Here is a 21,543-nt window from a genome sequence, read left to right on the forward strand (position 1 = left end):
TCCTCACAAACACCTGAGAAAAGCCAAGTATTAATATTCCCATTTTACCTACATGTGGTCTGGGAAAGAGGCATGAAGTTATACACCCAAAGCGTGTGGGGAAGTTCGCAAGAGCAGGGAGTCTAACCTTAGTAGTCTTCTGGGCCATACCAGAACTCTGGTAAAAGGACCACCTTTCCTTTCAGAGCATGTCAAAAATAGCCTTTTCCGTACAAGAGAGTTATTTTTTTGTTTGTTTTTTTTTTTCTTGTTCTTTGAGTCATCATTTAACTTCTTTTATAGGAGATTTTTTTTGTCTTGGTAAGGTTGTGTTTTTCAACTCATCTGTCTGTTTGCATTTTTCCTCCCTCTTGGAGGCCGCCTTGTCATCTACTTTGTATGCCATTTTGTAGTTTCTTCTCTTGCCTGCTGGTACTGATACATATTTTTAAAATGGTCTCATCATGAAAAGCAACTGGAGTGCTCTTCCAGCTTTCTCTGCACCTGCCGGGCCTCTAAGTTACACACTGACTGATTAGTGTTCATCATGCAGGTATAGAACTTAGTCAGTTTAGTTGCTAATGCTTATTTTCTCTTTATGGAATGTTGCTAAAGACTCCTACAGCTTGTTTCACCTGAAGTAATTATTATGCATCACCAAATATATGCACTCATTTGTCTCTTGATCTGTTAATTTGTAATGGGGATTAATCAAGCTCTGTGCATGCTATGCTCATATTTACTGTTGTCCTTATGCTTTTACTAGGGTGTTTTAGATCATCTAAGTCCTCTTTGGGATTTTCTGAGAGCATATTATTGTTTATTGAGTCCAACAAGATGCTGCTTGCATTTGGGATTCTCCAGAAGAATGTTGTAGTAGTAATTTCCTGATTTTGGTGGCCATTGGAAACGTTGACAATGAGAAAGACCTCTGTGGTACTTTTCAGAGGTGTTCAGTTTTCTGAAATGGCCAGGTCTTCTGGCATGTTGCAAAACAGTTGATAATAAGCCTAGATATCTGTAGATCTCTGAGGATTTTTGTTGAAGTCTGCAAACTGTCTTGGTGGAGGAGTATAGAAGGAAAAGTGATAAAGAATATAGATTGGGGCCCACTCAATTGATGCCTGGGTATTGGAGCATTAAACAGACAGGGAGCAGAGGGAAAGCTGGCCAGAACAAGGTATTCCCAAGAACCTTTCTGCATTGGCTGTAATTTTTTTTTTTTGAGATAAAATCAGCTATCTTAATCTGGATTGAGATTGATGAGTTAAGGAGAAACATTAGCCAAAAAAACCCCACCCAAAACACCAAAATAAAGAGAAAGGATCAGTAGTTCTTTAAATGTAGAGTCCCAATAAAATAACTGTAACAAAATATACCTTGCTTGTGCTTCCTGTGTCCTGAGGAGATTTTTAAAAACACTGTTTTGCCTGCATGTGTTGAGATGGGCAGTATCAGGATTTTTTCCTCAAAATCATGAATTATATTCAAGTATTTGTAATATATTCCAATTTATTTAAAAAGTTAACTTAGCAGGAATACAGAACATGTCATTTTGAACAAACCAAAGTTAGTTGGTGTTTCTATGAAATTCACTGGAATTTCAAAAGTCAAATAATTTAAATTTTAAGGCAATGATTCTATGATTCTTGTATGGCTTTTTCCTTTAAGAGTTTTTCTTTTAAACTGTTCTTACAAAAGGTTTTTTTGTTAGGAGTAATAGGTTTATAAAGCAAAATAATGAGTCACTATAAACCATCTATCTATCTTACTGATATTTTAATTGATTTAATATAAGTAAAGAAGGCTTTATTAATAAAATAGTATTAAATAATAAAACTTTTTTTCCAGAAGTAATGAAATAGCATCTTAATATCTAATTTGACGCCTTGTTCTTTCTGAAAGAAAGTATTATTTATAATTCTCATTTGTGCAGGTATCTTTCTTGTTACATTTCAAAGATGTTAAGGCCATGAAGGTCCACCAAGTCATGATACCTTCAGCCTTCATTTAAATAAGCCATGTTAAGATAAATGAGGTTAATGAAGCTAATATTTCAGCCTAGTTGTGGGCTACTCCATGCTATGGAAGAAAGAAGGAAACCACTATTGTCCCTTCTGCTTTCACTAGAAAATATTCCTTCCTGTCACTGAGTTTGGTAATCATTATGACCTATAGCACTGAAGCAAAATAGCAGGTAGTCACCTAAGAAAATTATGAGTCTTCTCATCAGAGCACCAGCCTGTATGAGGTCAGTGTCCCTTCTCTAACTGCAGCCAATAATGGATATTTCAGAGGGAAGCAGAAAAAAAGAATATCATGATTAATATTTTATGATTGTGAAGCCTAGTCAGCTGAAGCTAAAGGCTTCAGACTTGACTTGTTTTATATTTCTCACTCAAGTAGGAAAACTTCCATTTGAAGAAAATCAGTTCACTGATTTAAGTAGGTAAAATTAGCTGCATGTTGGGTAAATGAAATGAGTGGCAGTGTGGAGGATTTCTAGCTCCTCTATTCAGAAGCTAATAGGGAGGAAGTTTCTTTGCCTGGATTCTCTTAAAACGTTTCACTGTAGAAGTACTGGGAAACTTTTCAGGGCTGTATCCCTCAGGACTCTGAAAATTTTAATTTGACCTTTTGAGAGTTGAACTTTGCTAGAAGAGAGACTTGAAACATTGGGTCATTGGTAAGGCATTGGAATAAATAAGGACAGGACTAAAGACAATCCTCTTGTTACTACCAAAGATGGATTTTTAAATTTTGGATTTGCTAGTAAAATTTATGTTCAGAAGAAGGGGAGCCAAGCTGATGCCATCAGTGTATAAAATTTGGTATTTTCCCTTACTTCCCTTTATGATCTGGTCTAGACTGAAAGATTTTTGAAGTAACAGCAGGGTTTTGATACTCTACAGAAGTCAGATTGAAATTTGTCTCAATCTTTAATATTGAATCCCTTAGCACACTATACATAGTAATACTGGTTTTGTAAACCCTTGCTTTTCTTCTCTTAGTAAAAAAGACTGTGCTAAGTAACGGTAAACACAAATCTGCTTGGAAGTGGATGTTTAGCTTAATAGCAGTGGATTAGTTGGAACTCAAAGGGTAATTTTTGCATAGATAATTCATTACATGTTTTCATTAAGTTCTGTTTTGCTCTTCCCACTTCTTTCTAGCAGAGGTCAGGGTCAGTTCCTTGGTTTAAGCACTATAGATACATGATTAAAGAGTAACTGCAGCGTTTTTTCCTTCTCTGTATTTTCGCCCCTTTTTTTTTTTAACCTTCTGTGCCTTTCATTAGGGTGGCTATGCAGAAGTGGAGCAACTTGATTTAAAGATAAAAAAACCCGAAAACCAACAAACCACAAAACCCTGGTGCCTGCAGGTTGTCTGGTTTCTCTCTAAACCTTTAGACAGTTAATCTCATGAGAACTAATTCATTTTAGTGGGGAAGATAAAACTGGACTACAGTAGCATCTTTACCAGATTAACACATTTTAGTTAGGAGAGGGTGATTGGTTATCTCTTCAAACCTGAAACTGGAAGATTCTGACATTATTTCATAGTAGATATTTAAAATTTATGGATAGTTTGTTTAGTTTTCTGGAGACTGGAGTAGCTGAAATGTTCTTATCTCTTCTAAAAGAGAGTGAGCAATGTCCTTAACTGTCCCTGGAAAGCTCCTTCTTGACTGCACTTTCAGTTGCTTCCTTCTCTCCTGGTAGGGTGTTCTCTGTCCCTATTTAGATATTGCTCAGATTTTCATCATTTGAGTGTATTCAAACTATTTAACATCTTGAGCTCTGCTTTCTTCACGGCTTTCAAGACATTCTCATCAGAGCTTTGAGCATCTAGTTTAAAAGAGGGAAGAAAAAATGTGGAAAAGGTGTAGGAGATGGGTGCGAATCATGCTATCTGACAGCTTTAGTTGAGCTGTTTGCTCTGGAAGCCTCTCTTCAAGAATGGGTGCAAATACTTTATTACTATCAGCAACTGTACTGTTTTAATATGCGAAAGAAGTACACGGACAGAGTCATCACCCTTTTTATTTGGATAAATCTGCACATGATTCCTTTTTCAAATCCCCTTTAACAACTTGACATCACCTGTAGGCCTGTGCTCTCTACCAAATGTTAGCACCCCTTGTTCATGGATGCTCTTCTCCCCTGGAATAGTAGCATTGCCTGGTGGGGCTGGAGGCACAAGTGAAGAACAAGCAAGGAAGTGCAGCTCAATAATCTGTGAGCATCTGAGTGACATTTTCTTTGCCTTTTACTTGGCTGTGGTCAACAAAAACGCCATAAAATGTGTTAAGAATATCAGCTGTGCTTTTCTGTTTGCAAGGGGAACAATGACATCATGTGCTACAACATTATTTTTTTTTTGATACAGTTGCTTACTAATCTGTACCTTTTCTTAAAAATGTATGAGGAATTCAATGATTTATTAAAAGGTTTTTGCATCATCATGTTGTGCCTGGGCTGAAGACATACATGCATCTGTTGAATAAGACTAAAATGGCAGAAGAATACACCATTCGAATGAGAAATACTTGATCTGTGTTTACTCAGGCAGTAGATTATTGTGACGTACACATGATGACAAGTTTTGCCCAGTAACCCATGCAGAAAGCAGCTTTTTCCAAGGTACTGTCTTCAGTATGTTGCAAAACAATTAATCCGCTTTAGGCTACTGCATTCTCCAGGAGAAATCCTGCCAAGATTCTCCTAGCATCTGTAATTTGGGAAGGTCAAAGCGCCTTAGTGAACCAGCTCCTGCTGCAAAACTCCAAAACATTTATTTCTGGAGAGAGGTCCCTGTTAAGCATCCCTGCGCTCAGTGGTTGAGATTGGTTCTTCACTATTATTGAACAGTTTACAGAGAAGCTTTTACCTAACAGATCTTTTCCCATGGCATAATTGACAAACTGCTAATTCTTAATACAGTTCTCAGGAAAGGGAGCTATAGAACTTGACAGCAAGGGCACTCCCAATCTGAAGATCAGGCTGATTCACCACTGAATATGCACCACTGAACATGTAGCACTCCGTTTAAATTTTGTTTTCCATGTTACAAATGGACTGCAGTGCATGCTCACTACACACACATGCATACATCTTTTCTTTCTCTCTTTGTTAAACTGTGCTCATCAACATTTTTAATAACATGCATGGCAAGCCTTCCTGACAAATGTGATAGACTGTAAAGAATCTGGCAGAAATCAATAAACATCGAGGAATGAAGAATTTAGATGGTAAATGATGACAGCTTCTTCAGGTTAAAAATCAATAATACAGTGTTGAATGTGGCTTGGACGCCACAATTGGGTCATGCTAGGCAGGTGTTGTCTCTCACTGAGAGCTCTGAGGCACCTTTAGTGCAGTGAGGGGTAGGGAGATGCCAGCATGCATTTGAAGAAGCTTGAGTGCCGGTGTTTCTAGTTGGGGTGAACCCTACAGTTCAGATAAATTTCAGCTAGATAAATACTTTTAAAAGTTCACTTGTTTTGATTCCTGTAAGAACATATCTGTACATATTCCATAGAAACTGGGTAGCAAGGTCAGGAAGGACAGTATTTTCTGAGGTAGGAAAACCATGCAGGAAATCCTAGCAGTGTAGCACACTGAGGCATCCTCTGTGTATTGCTCACTGATGCTTCCAGGCTCTCATGCCAAGCTAGCAATTGGATTCCAGGTCTTTTATGCTGACTTGATAGGCCAAACTAATTTTTTTCTTTTACTGCAAAATGCATTTAAGATGTATAGGTGAGATTTAAAATAGGAGTAGGCCACTAGTAGGTTACTAACTTCTGGAATTTAATTTTTTTCCTGTTTCGGGGGTTGGTTTCTTTGTTTTTTCAAATGTGTTGAATATTGAAGAAGATCCATAAATTACCCTCTGTGTTGTCAGTATCACAGCTATCAACCAGCAGTGGAAAGCCATTCTGCATCCACCCACTTCTTTCTTTCTTCCCCCCCCCCCCCCCCCCTCTAACTTGGCTCTCTCAAACTGAAGAGTCTCAGCACCTTGGTGTCCCTTGTGCCTGTGCAGTTTAGTAATTAGTATTCTTAAAGCTCATACTGTTTAAGATCTTATTCAGCCATGCCCTATTGCTGAATACTCTCTCCAGTGTAGTGTAGTAGTGTAAACTGTAAGCTAGTATGGAATAGTATGCTGCTGGAATTCAGCTGTTCTTGTGGGCAGATTAAACCTTCTGAAAGATGGACAGCATGAGTGAATTATGTCAATTTTTTCCAAGTCTCAAACCTCTGAGGTTCCTAAATCATAAAAAACCCAAATCCCAGATAACCTGCTTTTTAATTTTTTTAACTGTCAGGCTTTCATAGATATAATATAAAAATAATGTCTTCAAAGATCTATTGTTGTGGAGGTCAATTTTTTTTCTTAGATATAACTAAGAATCGCATTTGAGAAGCAAAAGTCATTCTAACTCAGATTTTTGAGTAAAAATATAATTTGAAAGTACTTCATATATATATACACATATAGTGTGCTTTTATTCTGGATGTTTAGTGCTTTTAGGATGTACCACAATGTTTTTAAAAGTAATACAGAATGTACATGTGGGCTATTTCTTTTCACAAAGTAGCATGTTTTTCTTCATGTGTAGATTTCATATTAGATTTTAAAATAAACTTGTATATTTCCTTTGGCTTTGAACCTACTTATAACTGTTAAGTGCATTGATTTAATATGACAGCTAACCTGTCTATTGTGATAGCCCTCAAAAAAATTCCTGCTCTATTTACAGTTGCTTAGGAAGACAACTCTTCCATGGAGTACTTGAGCAACATGGAGTTATCTGGGGACAACTGTAACTTATTTAAATATTCCCTGTACAAATGAAAGCCCATTCACTACTTTCCATTATTTTGTGGATCTATAGGATTTGGCTACTTAATTTGCTCATGTGTTTTGATTCTATAGAAGTTCAAAAGACAATAAAAGTAGCCCTTTAAATTTGTGTGTGTGTGTGTGTCTCTGTTAAGAGAATTGGAGGAAGTAGAAGATGGCACTGAAAGAAGGGTTAATTTCCTATGTATGCATTTTTGAGATTTTTGGTAACCACCCTGCTTAGCCTTTCTGACCAGTTTCACTACAACAAAATATTTTCTAAAAAAACTTACAGGAAGATTTTGTCAGGATTTCCCTGATTGATTCATGAAGAGAGGGGGCAATACAGGAAACAAAAAAAAAATCAATAAATACAAATGCCTGTTGATGATGCCTGTTATAAGCATAGTAACAGGAAAATCTGTTATGTTGGGATCAGTGGTGGTTTGTTGTTCAGGGTCTGTCTATTTCATTTTTATGGAATATTAATACATTCCAGTGTCAGCCTTTTTGGAAGAATAATTTAGAAAAAAACCCCAACCTCTTCAAAATTCCCAACACACACCAAACCAAAAGAAAATGATATAACTTACTTTCTGGTCTTATTTCATATTTAGCTGACCATGCTAAGAATTACTGTATCTAGGGCAAGTTGGTTCTGATTAATCGTTATACAACTGGGTAGTAGAATCATTAAGGTTGGAAAAGACCTCTAAGATCATGAAGTCTAACTGTCAAGCCAAAACCACTGTGCCTCCTAAACCATGTCCTGAAAAAGGATAAAGGTTTGTAACAACAAAACAAACCAAAAAAAGCCAAACCGAAACCAAATCTGCATTCTCACGAAGCAGTGCAGAATTTGTTTTAAGATCACATAAGACCATTTGCAGTAAGAGTCCCCCTTGAGAGAGAGTTTAGCTGTGCATGTGTTTTTATGTAGTATCTAATCTGCTGTAATGCACTTGCCACTTCAAGGGTCGTCACAGATTTCTCCCTTATACCTGTGCATTTCTTCTTGCCTCAAATCAAATGATTGTAAGACCATGGGTCAGTGAGATTGGTCAGCTGATTCCAGAGGAAATTGTTGTGCTAGGTAAAATACATTTGAGGGGTTGGTTGTTTTTCTCATCTTGCAAAAGTGCACTCTCTAGATCTGTTGCATAGTTTTTAGAAAAAGGTCAGAAGTCTTTTTCGCAACAGCAGCCTGCTCTTGCATACATTAGACTGAGTCTTTAACTCATGGCAGTATATAAAGTGTCCATTCGGTTCAGTTTTACATGTTCTGTAAACACTATAGGACTGCCGTGCAAGCATAGAGCTTCTTGTAGCCTGAATACATTAGGGTGTTCTAGTGTAAATGGAAATACTCAGCAGAGTATTTCCTTTGGCCACTAATCCTGAGCAGTGGTGTTCAGTATGATTTGAGGGGAGGGGGTGTTACAGAAGATGTAGACTAGCACAGAAAGTAGGAATGTGGTCTGCTAGAATACAGACCTTACTCATTTCTCTGTCTTCCACCCCCACCCCCTGTCGACATCCTAGCCAATTCAAGTACCTTCCTTTTCATGTGATCACCCAGAATAGAATTAAGGTCACTGTAAGGCTGGCAGTGTAAAATTCTCAATAGGAAATGAAACAGCACATAGCCATGAAACAGCAAAAATCTGTCAGAGATAATATAGAGGATTTTGTTAATGGTGTTTGAGGAAGGAAACTTTCTGATAAAAAGAGCTGAGTTGTACTTTTGATTACAAGGTGTTTTGTTCTTTGTTTGTCAGTGAGGTTGTATACAAATGAGGGCAGAAATAAAGATATTGAAATATGATGGAACTAATTTGCTATTGGCTTGATGTCCTTAATGTGTGATCTTGTTTATATTGTGTCCACATGGGGAAATTGACTGAAGCAGCTCATGTGAAGCTTAAATTAAGAACATGTAGGATAACTTCCTTTTTTAAATTATGAAGTCTCTCCTGGCTTAAAAGCCTATTCTTCGATATTCTGTTTAATTTACTTAAGGGTTGACTTAGGAAAATGTCTAGTACTCAGTGTTTTTCCCGTTCAAAGTACACAAACCCTGATCTAAAAAAATGAAATAATTTCATAGCCATTTTGCATTTCATCGTATTTTTATATATTAGTGCGCTCTGAGTCTAATACTTATTCCATCCTTTCTGCTGTCTGATTAATCAGATATTTTTAACATAGAGAATTCTGTGTAGAAGCATATCAGATGTGTTTCCCTGTGCTCTTATTTTAGTGAAATGACAAAAACAGTGGAGATTTCTGGGGAAGGCGGACCCTTGGGAATACATGTAGTGCCCTTTTTTTCGTCTTTGAGTGGAAGGTAAGCTGTCTGTGCATTGCTCAAAAAGTATATTAATGAAAGAATTTCAGTTGTGGTTTTCTTAAAATACTTACTGTTTAACCATAAGGAAAAGAAATGCATAGAAGAAAATTGGTACTTGAGTCTATGACACTGTCTTCCATTACCAAAATATTGACTAGCCTAAGTTACATATAAGATAACACCAACCCATTTGTTCACGTAGGTCCTTCTAATCATCTCTGGTTTTATTCTCTGAACGGTAAACTAGACTGTAGAATAATGTAATATTAATGGTGTGTGGGCTAGGGGGTTGGTTTTTTTTTTTGTGGTGTTGGGTTGGTTTTGTGGGTATGGTGGTTTGTTTTGGTTGTATGGGGATTTTTTTTGGCTTGGGTTTGTTTTTTTGGATTTTTTTTTCTGTTTGGTTGTTTTTTTTATTGGATTTCTCTACATAGGCCCTTCCTTAGTAACCTATCAGACAAGAAAAGTAAAAAATTTGCTTGCCTGGTCATGTCGCATATTTTTCAAGCCATCTTTCAGATTTGGTTGTATAGCATTTATAAAATGTGCACTATACCATGAACCTTTCTTTGTCACAATACAATTACTTTAATTATAAATGATTTAACATAGTCTCTTGAGATCACAAAAGCCTATTATGCCAGCATGCTCATATTGATGTACTCTAGATAAGACTGTGTCAGCATTTTCATTTTAACTGTTTTCCAAGCTATGTAGCTCAGATGTAAAAAAAAAATAAAAATAATATATATATATATATATTTAAAAACAACAAAATTCTAGGCTGAAATTTGACATACAGAGGCTTAACCAGATAGTTAATTTGACACTGGCAGCCCTGAATAAGAGATGGGAAATTGCCAGTGCCATAAATGACACTAATTTATAGTAAAATGGCTGCCTGTAACACAAAGATAATTATTGCAAAAGTAAAAATTGTATCATTCTTAAATGTTTCTTTATTCATCAACTTTAATGTAGGACAGAGAATATGAAGGATTAAATTGCCTTGTAAAAGTCTGTGTGTGTAAATGTTTTCTCAGCAAGATCTGAGTTCATAAGTGGACCCAAATTCATTCATAATGTTTTATTTGCCAAAAGGGGAAATAGATGTCCACCAGCTGCCTGGAAAAATGTTGTCACTGTCTCAAGGAGAAAGTTGGCCTTCGATGGGAACTGTAGGCGGCCTGCGTTGTGTCATTGGCTTTGCAGGCTGCCTGTGTTTGAGGAAAGCTCTTGCATTTGTTACTCCATCATGAAATGCAGACAATAGTTCTTTGTTATAGGTATGCCATAAGGTTGTAGTGTGTACACCGTATTTCAAGATCATTAGGCAAAAAATATTATGAAATTGCAAGGCATTAAAATCAGTAATTATTGTGACTGTAACACATTTCTGTACAAAAGTATCGCTGTGTTGAGTGCAGCTTTTGAAGACCTCCATGAAAAAAAGGTGGAGTTCCTTGGTCTGCATTGCATGCATGCCAATATGTCCTTATTTACAAATGCTTTTGGGGATCCCTCAGAAAAAAGAGAGTATTTTGACAGATGGACTCCTTGTTTAGAAAGTTGTCTTGAAATTTTAATGACCCTTGGCAGAACCATGCTGATATCTTTGTAAAAGCACTAGAATGACTTAAATCGCTTGTCCCCTTTATTTAATCAAGCCTGAAACTGGTGTATAAATTTTAACTCATCATAACATGAGACAGTACAGACCATCTTTTATTTCTGCTAATGACAAGATACAATTTATAGGGGCACACTGGCCATGACTAATTTGGTCTGGTATTTCAATTGTAAAGTTATCTTCTAATAAGGTAATGCTGGCTTTAGCCTAGTGCTGCTGCAGAGCAAAATTTTTCTAGAGGTAGTTAAAACATTGCATTAATTTACAAAATCTTAGTTTATACAGGAACTACAGAACTAATGGAAATTATTTTCCCCTTTCTTTTGCACTTAGATGTCATTAAAATAGGAAATTAAAATTTAATAGTGCATTAAAATAATGCTAAGATTGAGGCTGTGTAAAAAAGTAATGAAGCAATGAATTTAAGCTGCCGCAGCATATGTAACTCAGGCCACTCATTCAGGTACTACAGCACAGACGACTTTCAGACAAGTGGGCAACCCTATTGCATTATATGGATGCAGCATCTAAACACAACAGGTTTAGCGAATATCATAGCAACTGCTTAATTTGTAATGTCTTTTATTTGTCTACTTTTATTGGTTTGCATCTTAATATAATCATTTCATTAGTTCTTAGTGTTTAGTTTTTTGATTGCCACTAGTTGGATGTTTGTCATCAGTAGGGCTGTGGCCCCTCTCCACCACTGCCCCTTTGAATCCTTTAGTGAAGGGTAATGCAGGTTGCCAGAGAAACCTTATGCAATAAATCGAATCATCTTTTCTGTGAATTCAGTAGGAACCAAGTTTTCACGTAAAGTACATTGATATGACATAAATATAAATTTTTAAATCTTATTATACAGTAAATCTAAAATCACATGCATGGTGGATATAGTGTCATTTAAAATAGTTAATGGTGCTCTGTGAGTCTTGTTGAGTGGACTTAAATTCAAGGGGCAGTCATGAATCAGAAAAAATACAAGACTTCGTTTTGTGCTTGGAGTGCTGGCACACTGGAAATTGCACATTAATATTTTATGGAGTATAACCAATAGAAAATGGTCTCTAAAGGTCATCTGTCTTTGCTGATGTGGAAATTTAGGGGATAAAACTTGATTATAAAAGGTCATCACAAACATACAGTTGTCAGGTTTTTTTGGACATAATACTGGTACCATTGGCTATGTGTAGTTGAGTTGTAGTCTGCAATACGGAGGTGCTCCAGGTAGGTCAGAAATAGCCTAGCACTCCTAGCAGAGTTAGCCACACTGGAATTTTGCATCACCCATGCTTGTTCACTTAACGCATTATCAGAAGTTTCTGTGCTGCACCTCTGTTTTCAATTTGCACAAAACCTGATAAAAAAAAACTTTGCTTTTGACGTTCAGCTGCTCTCCTGCCACATAAATAAATAGTGTTGCTGTTATTTATCAAAAAAAGGGGCCTTGGCAACTGAAAAGTTTCAGAGGTTCTTCAAACATAGAAATAGTGGTTATTTTGTGTCTTATTCTAATGCCCGTTGAGTTTATTACAGCCAAGTTAGAAAATTACTTTTGATCTGTTTGTACCTTTCTTTGGGGCAATGTAATCTTACTTAGTGGCAGACAAGTATTGCATGATCTACATTCAAATTTTTTAAGTGGATGGGGAGATTTAGGTGTTTTGTTCTGTTTCTCCGAGTATGACCTACAGGACTTAATGCTTCCTGAAGTTCTAGCAAATAGTATAGCATTAGTGCCTGCAATTTTTCTTGGTGTTTCTTGCAATCCCGTCGCTGTTAGTTAGAGTGAGCTGGAAACCCTTCCTCTAGGTTAAGCACTTTATAATGGCCTACTCTGTTTCATCTCATACACGGTAGAGATTAGTATCTCTTTTTAGTTGCTATAAATTTATGCCAGCAAAATAAAGGACAGGTTCTTTGGTTGTTTTTTTTTTTTTTTGCCTATTAGGATGCTGGGACTCTTCATCCGTGGTATTGAGGAAAATAGCAGATCTAGGCGTGATGAGCTTTTCCATGAAAATGAATGTATTGTGAAGATTAACCATGTGGACCTTGCAGATAAAACCTTTGCACAGTAAGTGCTGGTTTACTGATACTTTTAACTATCCAGGATTTTATACAATGCTGTGTTTATTAAGTGATTCATGCAAAGGGACTAAAATTTGTTTCAGATAAAATGCCTGTAAAATTGATACCGGGCAGAAACTTTGTAATTTTCTGAAACATCCAAATACGGTGAATTTTGAGGAGAGGAGTCATCTTTTGTAGTTTTAGTGAACCTATTGCGCTTACTTTATTTAAATAGCTTTAAGTTTTTTTAACAGTTATCTTCACTTTCTAATTCTTCTGTTATTTCTTCCATATGTTCCTCGTAAGTCCTTCAGAACGAGTCAACATCGCAGCATGTTTTTTGATGCTCTTTTGCAAATTAAATAAGGTTACCTTTTTTTGGCACTGCAGCTTTTTGAGCATTTAATTTTGTAAAAACACTAGTACTTTCAAACTATGATTAGTTGAGCTAAACGGTAAGTCTCACCTCTTACGATTTTTATTACAAATCTGTTGATGTTTATTATCTATCTCAAATTACTTTAAGTAACAGGTTGCTTTGATTGGCTGTGAATTAATGTGACATTGTTGCAGAAAAGAATAGCCTCTCAGATTTCACAGATATTTGCTGTAGTAATTAAATAGTAATTTGGTTTTACTTTTAATCCATATGTTTAGACAGCTGAGTGATTGTTTATAATATAACAAAAACCTATTGAGATCTCAAGGGAGTTGAGGCTTAACTTTCTAAACAGTAAGCCAAATGTTCAAGGTTTCTAGACTAAAATAAGTAATTTCACTGTTAGGGATAAATATTTGCAAAATAAGTTTTCATAAAACCAGCATAGTTCTGAGTAGGTGTTACCATGTTTCTGAGGCTGTGCTTTTTTCCTTCTGATAGGTTTTCAAGTTACTGTTTTCTGAATATTTGGTGGTAAATGTGTTTTGATGTGACATAGTACATGCCATTCTCTTCCACCCATGGAAAGTTCCTACATAAGATACCAACTTTATCAGAACATAAGTGTTGGTATCATATTAAAATGTTCCTTGCCTCACCTGTGCAGTTTTGTAGTGAAGATGTATCCTTCTCGGGTGTAATTTTGCCTGAATGAAAACCTCTCTTTTCAAAATAGTATGTGATCTTTTCTTTACAAATTTGTTGTCTCATTTGTGTTCTCTTTAAAATGTAACTAGAGCTACAGAGGCTTTAAGCCCATGAGATGTATGTGGAGTGGAGGACTCCACGTGCATATTTTTCTGTAAGGTAACTAGATTTTTGGGTCAGTTAGAAATATTCCAGTAAACTTACCAGTTCTCCATCAGGCTTCTCTTCAAAATGAGAAATGTAAGACACTTTGCTTTTTCCAAGTTTGTGTAAAGTTTCAGGAGTTGGAAGGAATATTTACAAAGACAGGTGTTAGTTTAGAGAGGCCAGTCTTGCTAGATGCTCTCTCTGCCATTAGGAGCATGAAAGAGAGAAGTAACTAAAAGATCATATAGAGCAGAGCCTAATTTAGTTGGTCTAATTCACCTTCTCTTACAATAACAAGTGTGGTTGCAGTGGCATTGGTTCCGAGGATTAAAAATGTGGGCAGTGAGGACTCAACATCCATTTGGGGATTTGGGAGACTATTTTGCACAAGCTCTAGTCATGTCCTGTTACATTGTTCTCCTGAATTGCCTTCCAGAATAGCCTTCAGCATCATTTCTCTTCCCTGGCTGTTGAGGCTCATAGAATCATAGAATTGTTAAGGTTGAAAAAGACCCTTAAGATCATCGAGCCCAACTGCTAGCCTGTTACTGCCGAGTCCACCACTAAACCATGACCTCAAGCACCACGTCTACCCTTCTTTTAAATACCTCCAGGGATGGACACTCAACCATCTCCCTGGGAAGCCAGTTCCAATGCTTGACAACCCTTTCAGTGAAGAAGTTTTTTCTAATGCCCAATCTAAACTTCCCCGGCTCAGCTTGAGGCCATTTCCTCTCATTCTGTTGCTTGTTACTAGGGATAAGAGTCTGACCCCTGCTTCGCTACAACCTCCTTTTCAAGGAGTTGTAGAGAGCAATAAGGTCTCCCCTCAGCCTCCTCTTCTCCAGACTAAAGAACCCCAGCTCCCTCAGCTGCTCCTCATAAGACTTGTTCTCTAGACCCTTCACCAACTTTGTTGCCCTTCTTTGGACACGCTCCAGCACCTCCAGTGCTCCTGCACTTCTTGCAGTGAGAAGCCCAAAACTGCACACAGTACTGGAGGTGCAGCCTCACCAGTGCCGAGCAGAGGGGCACGATCACCTCCCTACTCCTGGTGGCCACACTATTCCTGATACAAGCCAGGATGCCATTGGCCTTTGTGCCACCTGAGCACACTGCTGGCTAAAGAATAGCTAAAGAAAGCAGCTTTCCATGTTGAAACTAATCTCAGTGAATACGCCTTTCAGTTTTCAACTGGCATGACATAACTGTACTAACCTAACAGAACTTCAAGTTACAGAAGCACAGTAATTGTAATGGATGTGACGAAGTATTGTCCCAATGACTACTGACCCAGAAATAGTCATCAGTATCTCCCTTGGGAGGAAAATCTGCTTGCTAGTTTCAAATTGACATTTCTTCATAACCCTTGTAAAAGCTGTTTTAACACTTAGTAGAAGCTGTTACATACTGTCTCTTTCTGTTTTCAGCTGAGACTTTCTAGTATTGCTCCTGATGATTGCTACTTCTGCAGCTGTAATAGCAGCAGCCTACTTTCTGTATTCCCGTGTCTGTAATAGTTTTATATATTGGGTCTGTTGGTCTGCTTTTTCATTTGCTGTTAATCTATTCAATTACATTCTGTTGTGTTGCAGAGGTTCTAGCACCTCTTTTAATTGACTCCCTTATTTCTTTAAAGTATGTGTTTGGGGTCTCAAGAAATGTAAATTTCTTCATCCATTATTTTTTCTCTTTGAAGTGCAGCCAGTTATTTTGCCCCTGAAGATTGCATTTAGGCTTTCCCACAGGATGTCTTGTGTTATTTCCACTATTTTTTGTTTGAAGGAGATCTTATATTTTCTCTTTCATATATTTAAAATATTCATCTCCTGAAACTGAGTTATTGAATTACCTTGTAACATATGGCCAAGCGGCTACTTGCTAAGATGAAGATGGGGTGTGAAAGAAACCAGCTAAGACTCTAAATCCTTATGCTGGGAGCATGCCATAGTTTCTGTGATCAGGGTAAGGTCTGTCCTTGAAAACCTTCATAGGCTATATGTGAGCAGGTATAACCCCTGCAGACACACTGGGACAGTGCTGTGACAGTTACAAAACCTAACCCTTGAGGGTGGTGCTAGAAGAATACCTCCCCACAGCACCGTCACTGCTACCTTTTCCAAGTTTGAGCTTTCTCTTCTGGCAGTGTCTCCTGTCAATGAATGTGGTTATTCCGACTCTTGCTGCATGTACACTTAGTGTAGCCAAGATGGTCCCTTCCCACAGCAGTATCCATTGGGTCTGCCCCTTGACTTCAGTGTCTTCATGCTAAAAAAAGCCCTCTCAAAAGCAGCCCCTCCCTTCCACTGCCTATGGCTGGAAGGTGGAGGTACTGTGCAGCTCTGTTGGTCTGGGAAAGCAGTAGGTGTATATTCAAGACGTTAACATTTGCAGTGGCCTTCTTTCTGTAGCAGGGTAAAAAAGACTTTATTTTGGAAGTACTTTCAACATTGACCCTTGTTGCATAACTACGTGTAAATCTAAAGCCAAGACTTCAGTGAAGTGCAGATGCACTACAGAAAGGTAGGAGATATGTAAATTGTTTTCTAAAGGACCCCAGGATTTATTTGAAAATTAATGTGGCCATAACTTCCCCTCTTGACCCGATTCTGCTAAGCAGTTCTTGATTTTTCATTCTTAAAATGTGCTTCAGCTACCAGTTCTCTTTGTACTTGAGTTGTCTTCTGCAATAAGGAAGAAAATCAGTCACCTTCATCAGAAGGTAGGAGAGGAAGGCATAGAAAGAGGGAAGTCTCCTTGGTTTCTTGAGAAACCAAGGTTTGTAAAACGTCTTGATGACCAAAACTACACATTATTCAAAATTCAGGGAAGGCTGTATTAACAGTTGCTTTGGCCAACTTGTCTTAATTGCCTTGCAATGCATGGGAACCCAAACATTGTATTGTTACCATGTGAATCGGTTTAAGGAGAGTAGTCTCACTACATGCTCTAACACAGTTTCTGGAGTTGCACTTGAGCACATCTATAAAGACATTAAGTAAATCCACATGTCCACCTTAGCAAGAGATTTCTGCTTGAAAGGTGTGAGTAATATCTACCTTTAATTTATTCTTTTATGTAGAAACATAAAATAGTTGCACTTTTGCTGTCACCAGCTTTTTTTCTGATGTCTATATATGCCATACCATCCTCCTTTTCTGTTGCACCATTTGCTGTCACAATATTTCTGCTGAAGATGTCCACATATCCCATACCCTCAGCCTTTTTTATTGGTGTGAAATCAGCCAGCAGTTGCATTAGGGATGATGAAGGAATCTGAGGGGCAGTTAGGCTGTACTCAGGGGAAAAAATGGAGTCTTTAGCTTGCTCGTAGTAGATGTATCCGCTGATGCAGTTGTTCATAAGTGCTCAGTGTGCCTCTATGCCAACAAGCAAATATGTAACAAACACTTGGAAAAAGTAGTAAGCTATAACTTCAGGAGTCTTTTGATGAGCTTTTGCCATCAGAACTTCCCTTCCTGATGTGCTGCATGCAAAATTGTGTTCATTAGTTTATTCTGGCTGATATGTTTTCATAACAGCCTAGAAATCCCAACACATGTGCTGTTCCTTCTTGAAATGTAAGGAAATGCTGTAGTTCAGAAGTCTCGTTTCACACGTACTTTCTAGAAAAGGGACACTGTAGATGTGAAGGTAAGGTTATTTCTTCACATTTAAGATAAATTTGTGTCTTATTCTCTGTAAACAACTTCAAACTTTGCCTGAATTTTCCAGTTATTTATGTGGATTTTCATACCTTTCTTTTAAAGGGCTCAGGACATCTTCCGTCAGGCAATGAAATTTCAAAGTGTCATCTTGGAAGTCCTTCCTCCATATAATCGAGAACAGTATGAGAAGTCTGCTATTGCTCCCCTTTGTTTTCTGGACAATGAAGAAGGAGTTCCAAAAACAAAGATTCCACCTCCTGTTCATCCAAAACCTGCTCTGAAAACGATTAATCTTTCTGGAGCAAGCAGCTTGGAGGCAGGTGTACAGTCAACACTACAACAAGCTAAGAGCCCCAACCTCCCACGTCTGGGTAGAAAGTCATCTTCTCCCTCCCTGTCTCCCCTTATGGGCTTTGGCAATAAAAAAAATGCAAAGAAAATAAAGATAGACCTGAAAAAAGGTAAGTCTTTGGAGATGATGTGATTAAGTCTGTATCATGTTCTCTATATTGATACCTGTACTTTTAACTAAACCAGTGACATCAAAAGTACAAGCAAGTTATTTACAGTTTAGAAGTTCCAAAACTTCCAAAAGGTAAAGGAATGTTAACAGGAATGTTCTCAACAGTCAGCTTTTTCATAAATCTTGGATGTGTGTTATCCAGACTTACTGATTTTTAAAACATCTCAGTTACTGATTATGTGGAAAGTATATCATTAGCAACATGCGATTTTAGGAGATGATTCAGCTGGTTTGCAAGTACAGACTAAAAATTTGAACTGTCTGCTGGTAACCTTTGTTACTTTTATTCATATCTGCTAATTGACCAGCACTGTTATGACATTCTTTTAAAGATATGTTTAAAAATGTACTCTGCTCTGTTTCATATTATCCAGGAAATTGACCACAGATTTACCTGTCTTTCCCTTTTTAATTTTCTACGAACCTTTTCTTTCCATCTGTATTTATTCAGCTGTCAGCAGGCCGAATTTTGTGTGTATATTTTTAATTGCTGCTCCATGCCGTTGTCTGTCTTTGCAAGGAGTGACAGGTTTATGCACATATAGTAAAATGTCCTTACGTAGATCCCAGTTAGCATTTATATTTTCTGTTCAATTTCTCTCTCTGATTTGGCTGAGAGTTAAATTTTGTGCTAGAAGTGGCCCCTTTAAAAACTGTAACTTTATTCTTTTAACACAGAGTGAATGTAATCAAGCTGTCGTTTCTTAATTTTCGTTGTTTCTTAACTTAAATCACTAATTTTTACTTCTGAACTCTTCCGCTTTGCATTAACAGAACCTATATCAGATTTTTCCCCATTTTAGATGTAATGCTTTTGATTTTTAAACAGTAATTTGCATTTTTAGAAAAGATAGGGATGTGATACTGATGCGATATCTCTGAAAACTATCACATGGGTAGCAATCCTGCTCAATATAAAAAGATATTTATGGACCCTGCTGTTCCTGGGTTATTTTGGTGGCTCATGAGCAATACCTGCTAATATCGATTTCTCTCCCTAATTATTTGTTAAAACATGTATCTATTAACAATTGAGGTTGTTTATTGCCAAGCAGCAAACAACTTTGCGAATGGAAGCTTTGAAATATCACTTGTCCTTTCTTAACAGCATATAGTCAGCAGTTTTTGCATTCAAATCATGTGACGTTTTCTACTTTTCACCAAGTTTCAGTAAAGACTGCTAACTTGTATTTATGCTCATAAATAAACAATTCTGATTGCTCTGATTTGTTTCAAAGACTATTGAAAGTAATGTGAAGACTGATACTAAAACCACCTAGAGAAAACGTATGCGCTTTAAAATGAGAGTTCTCACTTGTTCTGTATTATTGTGGGCTATCCAAAAGTATTTCCATCTGTAGCTGTTGCAGGAGGATTTGAGCATGTGCTCTGACATGGATTGAGTTCTTCTCTAGACCATGCAGAAAATAGACTCATGTTTACTGCTTTTTGTTTGCTTTCTTTTTAAGAGCTAACCTCAGCTGACTGTCTGTGATATGTTACTGACATGGCTTCCTTGCTTTAAATGATCATCATTTGCTTGTTGAAATTTATGTTGGGAATTCTTTATCTGACCTTCTAGGTCCAGAAGGACTTGGTTTCACCGTGGTTACCAGAGACTCTTCAGTACATGGTCCTGGTCCGATTTTTGTGAAGAATATTTTACCAAAAGGTGCAGCAGTAAAAGATGGTCGTTTGCAGTCAGGAGACAGAATCCTGGAGGTTAGGATAAACATCCATTGTATTTGCATTGCTGAGTATTGATCGCTGGTTTTGACATAAATATTTTATTTCCTTATACATACTACTGATGTATGGAATTAAAATTCTTGACCTTAGTTTAAAAAAAAAAAGAAGTCTTGTGGCTTTTGTACTCTTTGTCAAGAGGTTTTTTATACCATGATTTTGAAACAGGTGTTTTTTTCACAGGGATCCACAGAATGTTTGAACAAGGGGGATATAATAATGTCTTGGTTCCTAAAGCAGATAAATGTATCAGTTTAGAAACAAAACATGTCTTGCCTCTTCAGCCATGTCCAAAAATCTCTGATTAATATTGAGGTGGTTAAACACTCATTTTAAGGCAATTTTGCTCAAATTGGTCTGTTTAAAATTTTCAGTGTCTTGTGACTTACAATCTCATTATCTAATGGGTTATTTCTACTCACTAACCTCAAAAAAAGCACTTAAGGTAAACAGTTTTAATAATACTTAGGTCTTGTTTTTGTACTTTTCATCTTCAAAGTGCTTTACAAACCAATTAAGCCTCACAAACCCCCTGCAAGGTGGGTAAGTACTACAGACCTGCTTTAACAGATGGTGAAAATGAAGGAAAAAGGTTAAGTGATTTGTGCAGGGCCAGAGGAGGAGACAGTGTGGGAACTGTTGCTAATTCTTCTTTGCTCTCAGTCACTGAATGACGCCTGTGTTAGGTGAGGGGAAGATAACAAAAGATAGTCATACACACAGATATGACATTCTCTGTTCCTTTGTGTCTGGTAGGTGAATGGACGGGACATCACTGGCAGGACCCAGGAAGAGCTTGTAGCTATGCTGAGGAGCACAAAGCAAGGGGAAACTGTGTGTCTGATTGTGGCTCGTCAGGAGGAGGCCTTTCTACCTCGAGAGCTGGTAAAATCGTTATTTTGTCCCGAAGAGTGATAGTGAAACAATTCCATATTTTAAAACTAGCCCAAGAAAAAGAAATGAACTGTTGTTGGCTGAGAAAGCCAGCAAAGAATAACTGTGTAAGGCTTGTGTTTGAGAAGTATTTGTACATACATTTGATTTTGATGGATACTTGATTTTATCTACTTCAGATGCAATTCCACGCAATCTGTCCAAAAAATGACATCATAAGCATAACTCACAGCAGAATGTTGTATATTAATCTTGTAACTATGTGGTCAAGTATGACTGAAAATGGGTTATTGTCTTTCAGAAAAGCAACAAACTTTAAGCCAGAAGTTTAAAGTGCATGTAGTGAATCCTGCAGCTTATCAATAACAAATTAGTGAGGGTGGCTGCCCCCAGGAGATGCATCTCCTAAGCCAGGTGCCAGACTGCAGGAGTGGTGAGGAATAGAATTCCATTGCACTCCTCGCAAATTTTGGAAGGAAGCTTTTTCTTGGCTGCTAATTTTTGACTTAATAGGCTCTTCCATGCCTGATTTTGTTCTATCTCAAGTGCTTAATTTTCACTATTTTTTTTAAATGCTGGCATGAAACTGTGTTC

The 21,543-nt window shown here is 37.3% G+C and overlaps 1 protein-coding gene across 4 annotated transcripts in view; it reads left to right on the forward strand.

Moving 5' to 3' along the window:
• Positions 1-21,543, forward strand: part of PARD3B (par-3 family cell polarity regulator beta) — a 436,340-nt gene that overhangs the window by 190,463 nt on the left and 224,334 nt on the right. For all 4 annotated transcript variants that reach the window (XM_064451807.1, XM_064451805.1, XM_064451804.1 and 1 more), the window contains exons 6-10: positions 9,092-9,178; positions 12,763-12,888; positions 17,889-18,247; positions 19,892-20,031; positions 20,812-20,940. In XM_064451807.1, coding sequence (XP_064307877.1) covers positions 9,092-9,178; positions 12,763-12,888; positions 17,889-18,247; positions 19,892-20,031; positions 20,812-20,940 — 841 coding nt within the window. The remainder of the gene's footprint in view (positions 1-9,091; positions 9,179-12,762; positions 12,889-17,888; positions 18,248-19,891; positions 20,032-20,811; positions 20,941-21,543) is intronic.

The sequence above is a fragment of the Phalacrocorax carbo genome, chromosome 5 (assembly GCF_963921805.1).
Source record: "Phalacrocorax carbo chromosome 5, bPhaCar2.1, whole genome shotgun sequence".
NCBI lineage: Eukaryota > Metazoa > Chordata > Aves > Suliformes > Phalacrocoracidae > Phalacrocorax > Phalacrocorax carbo.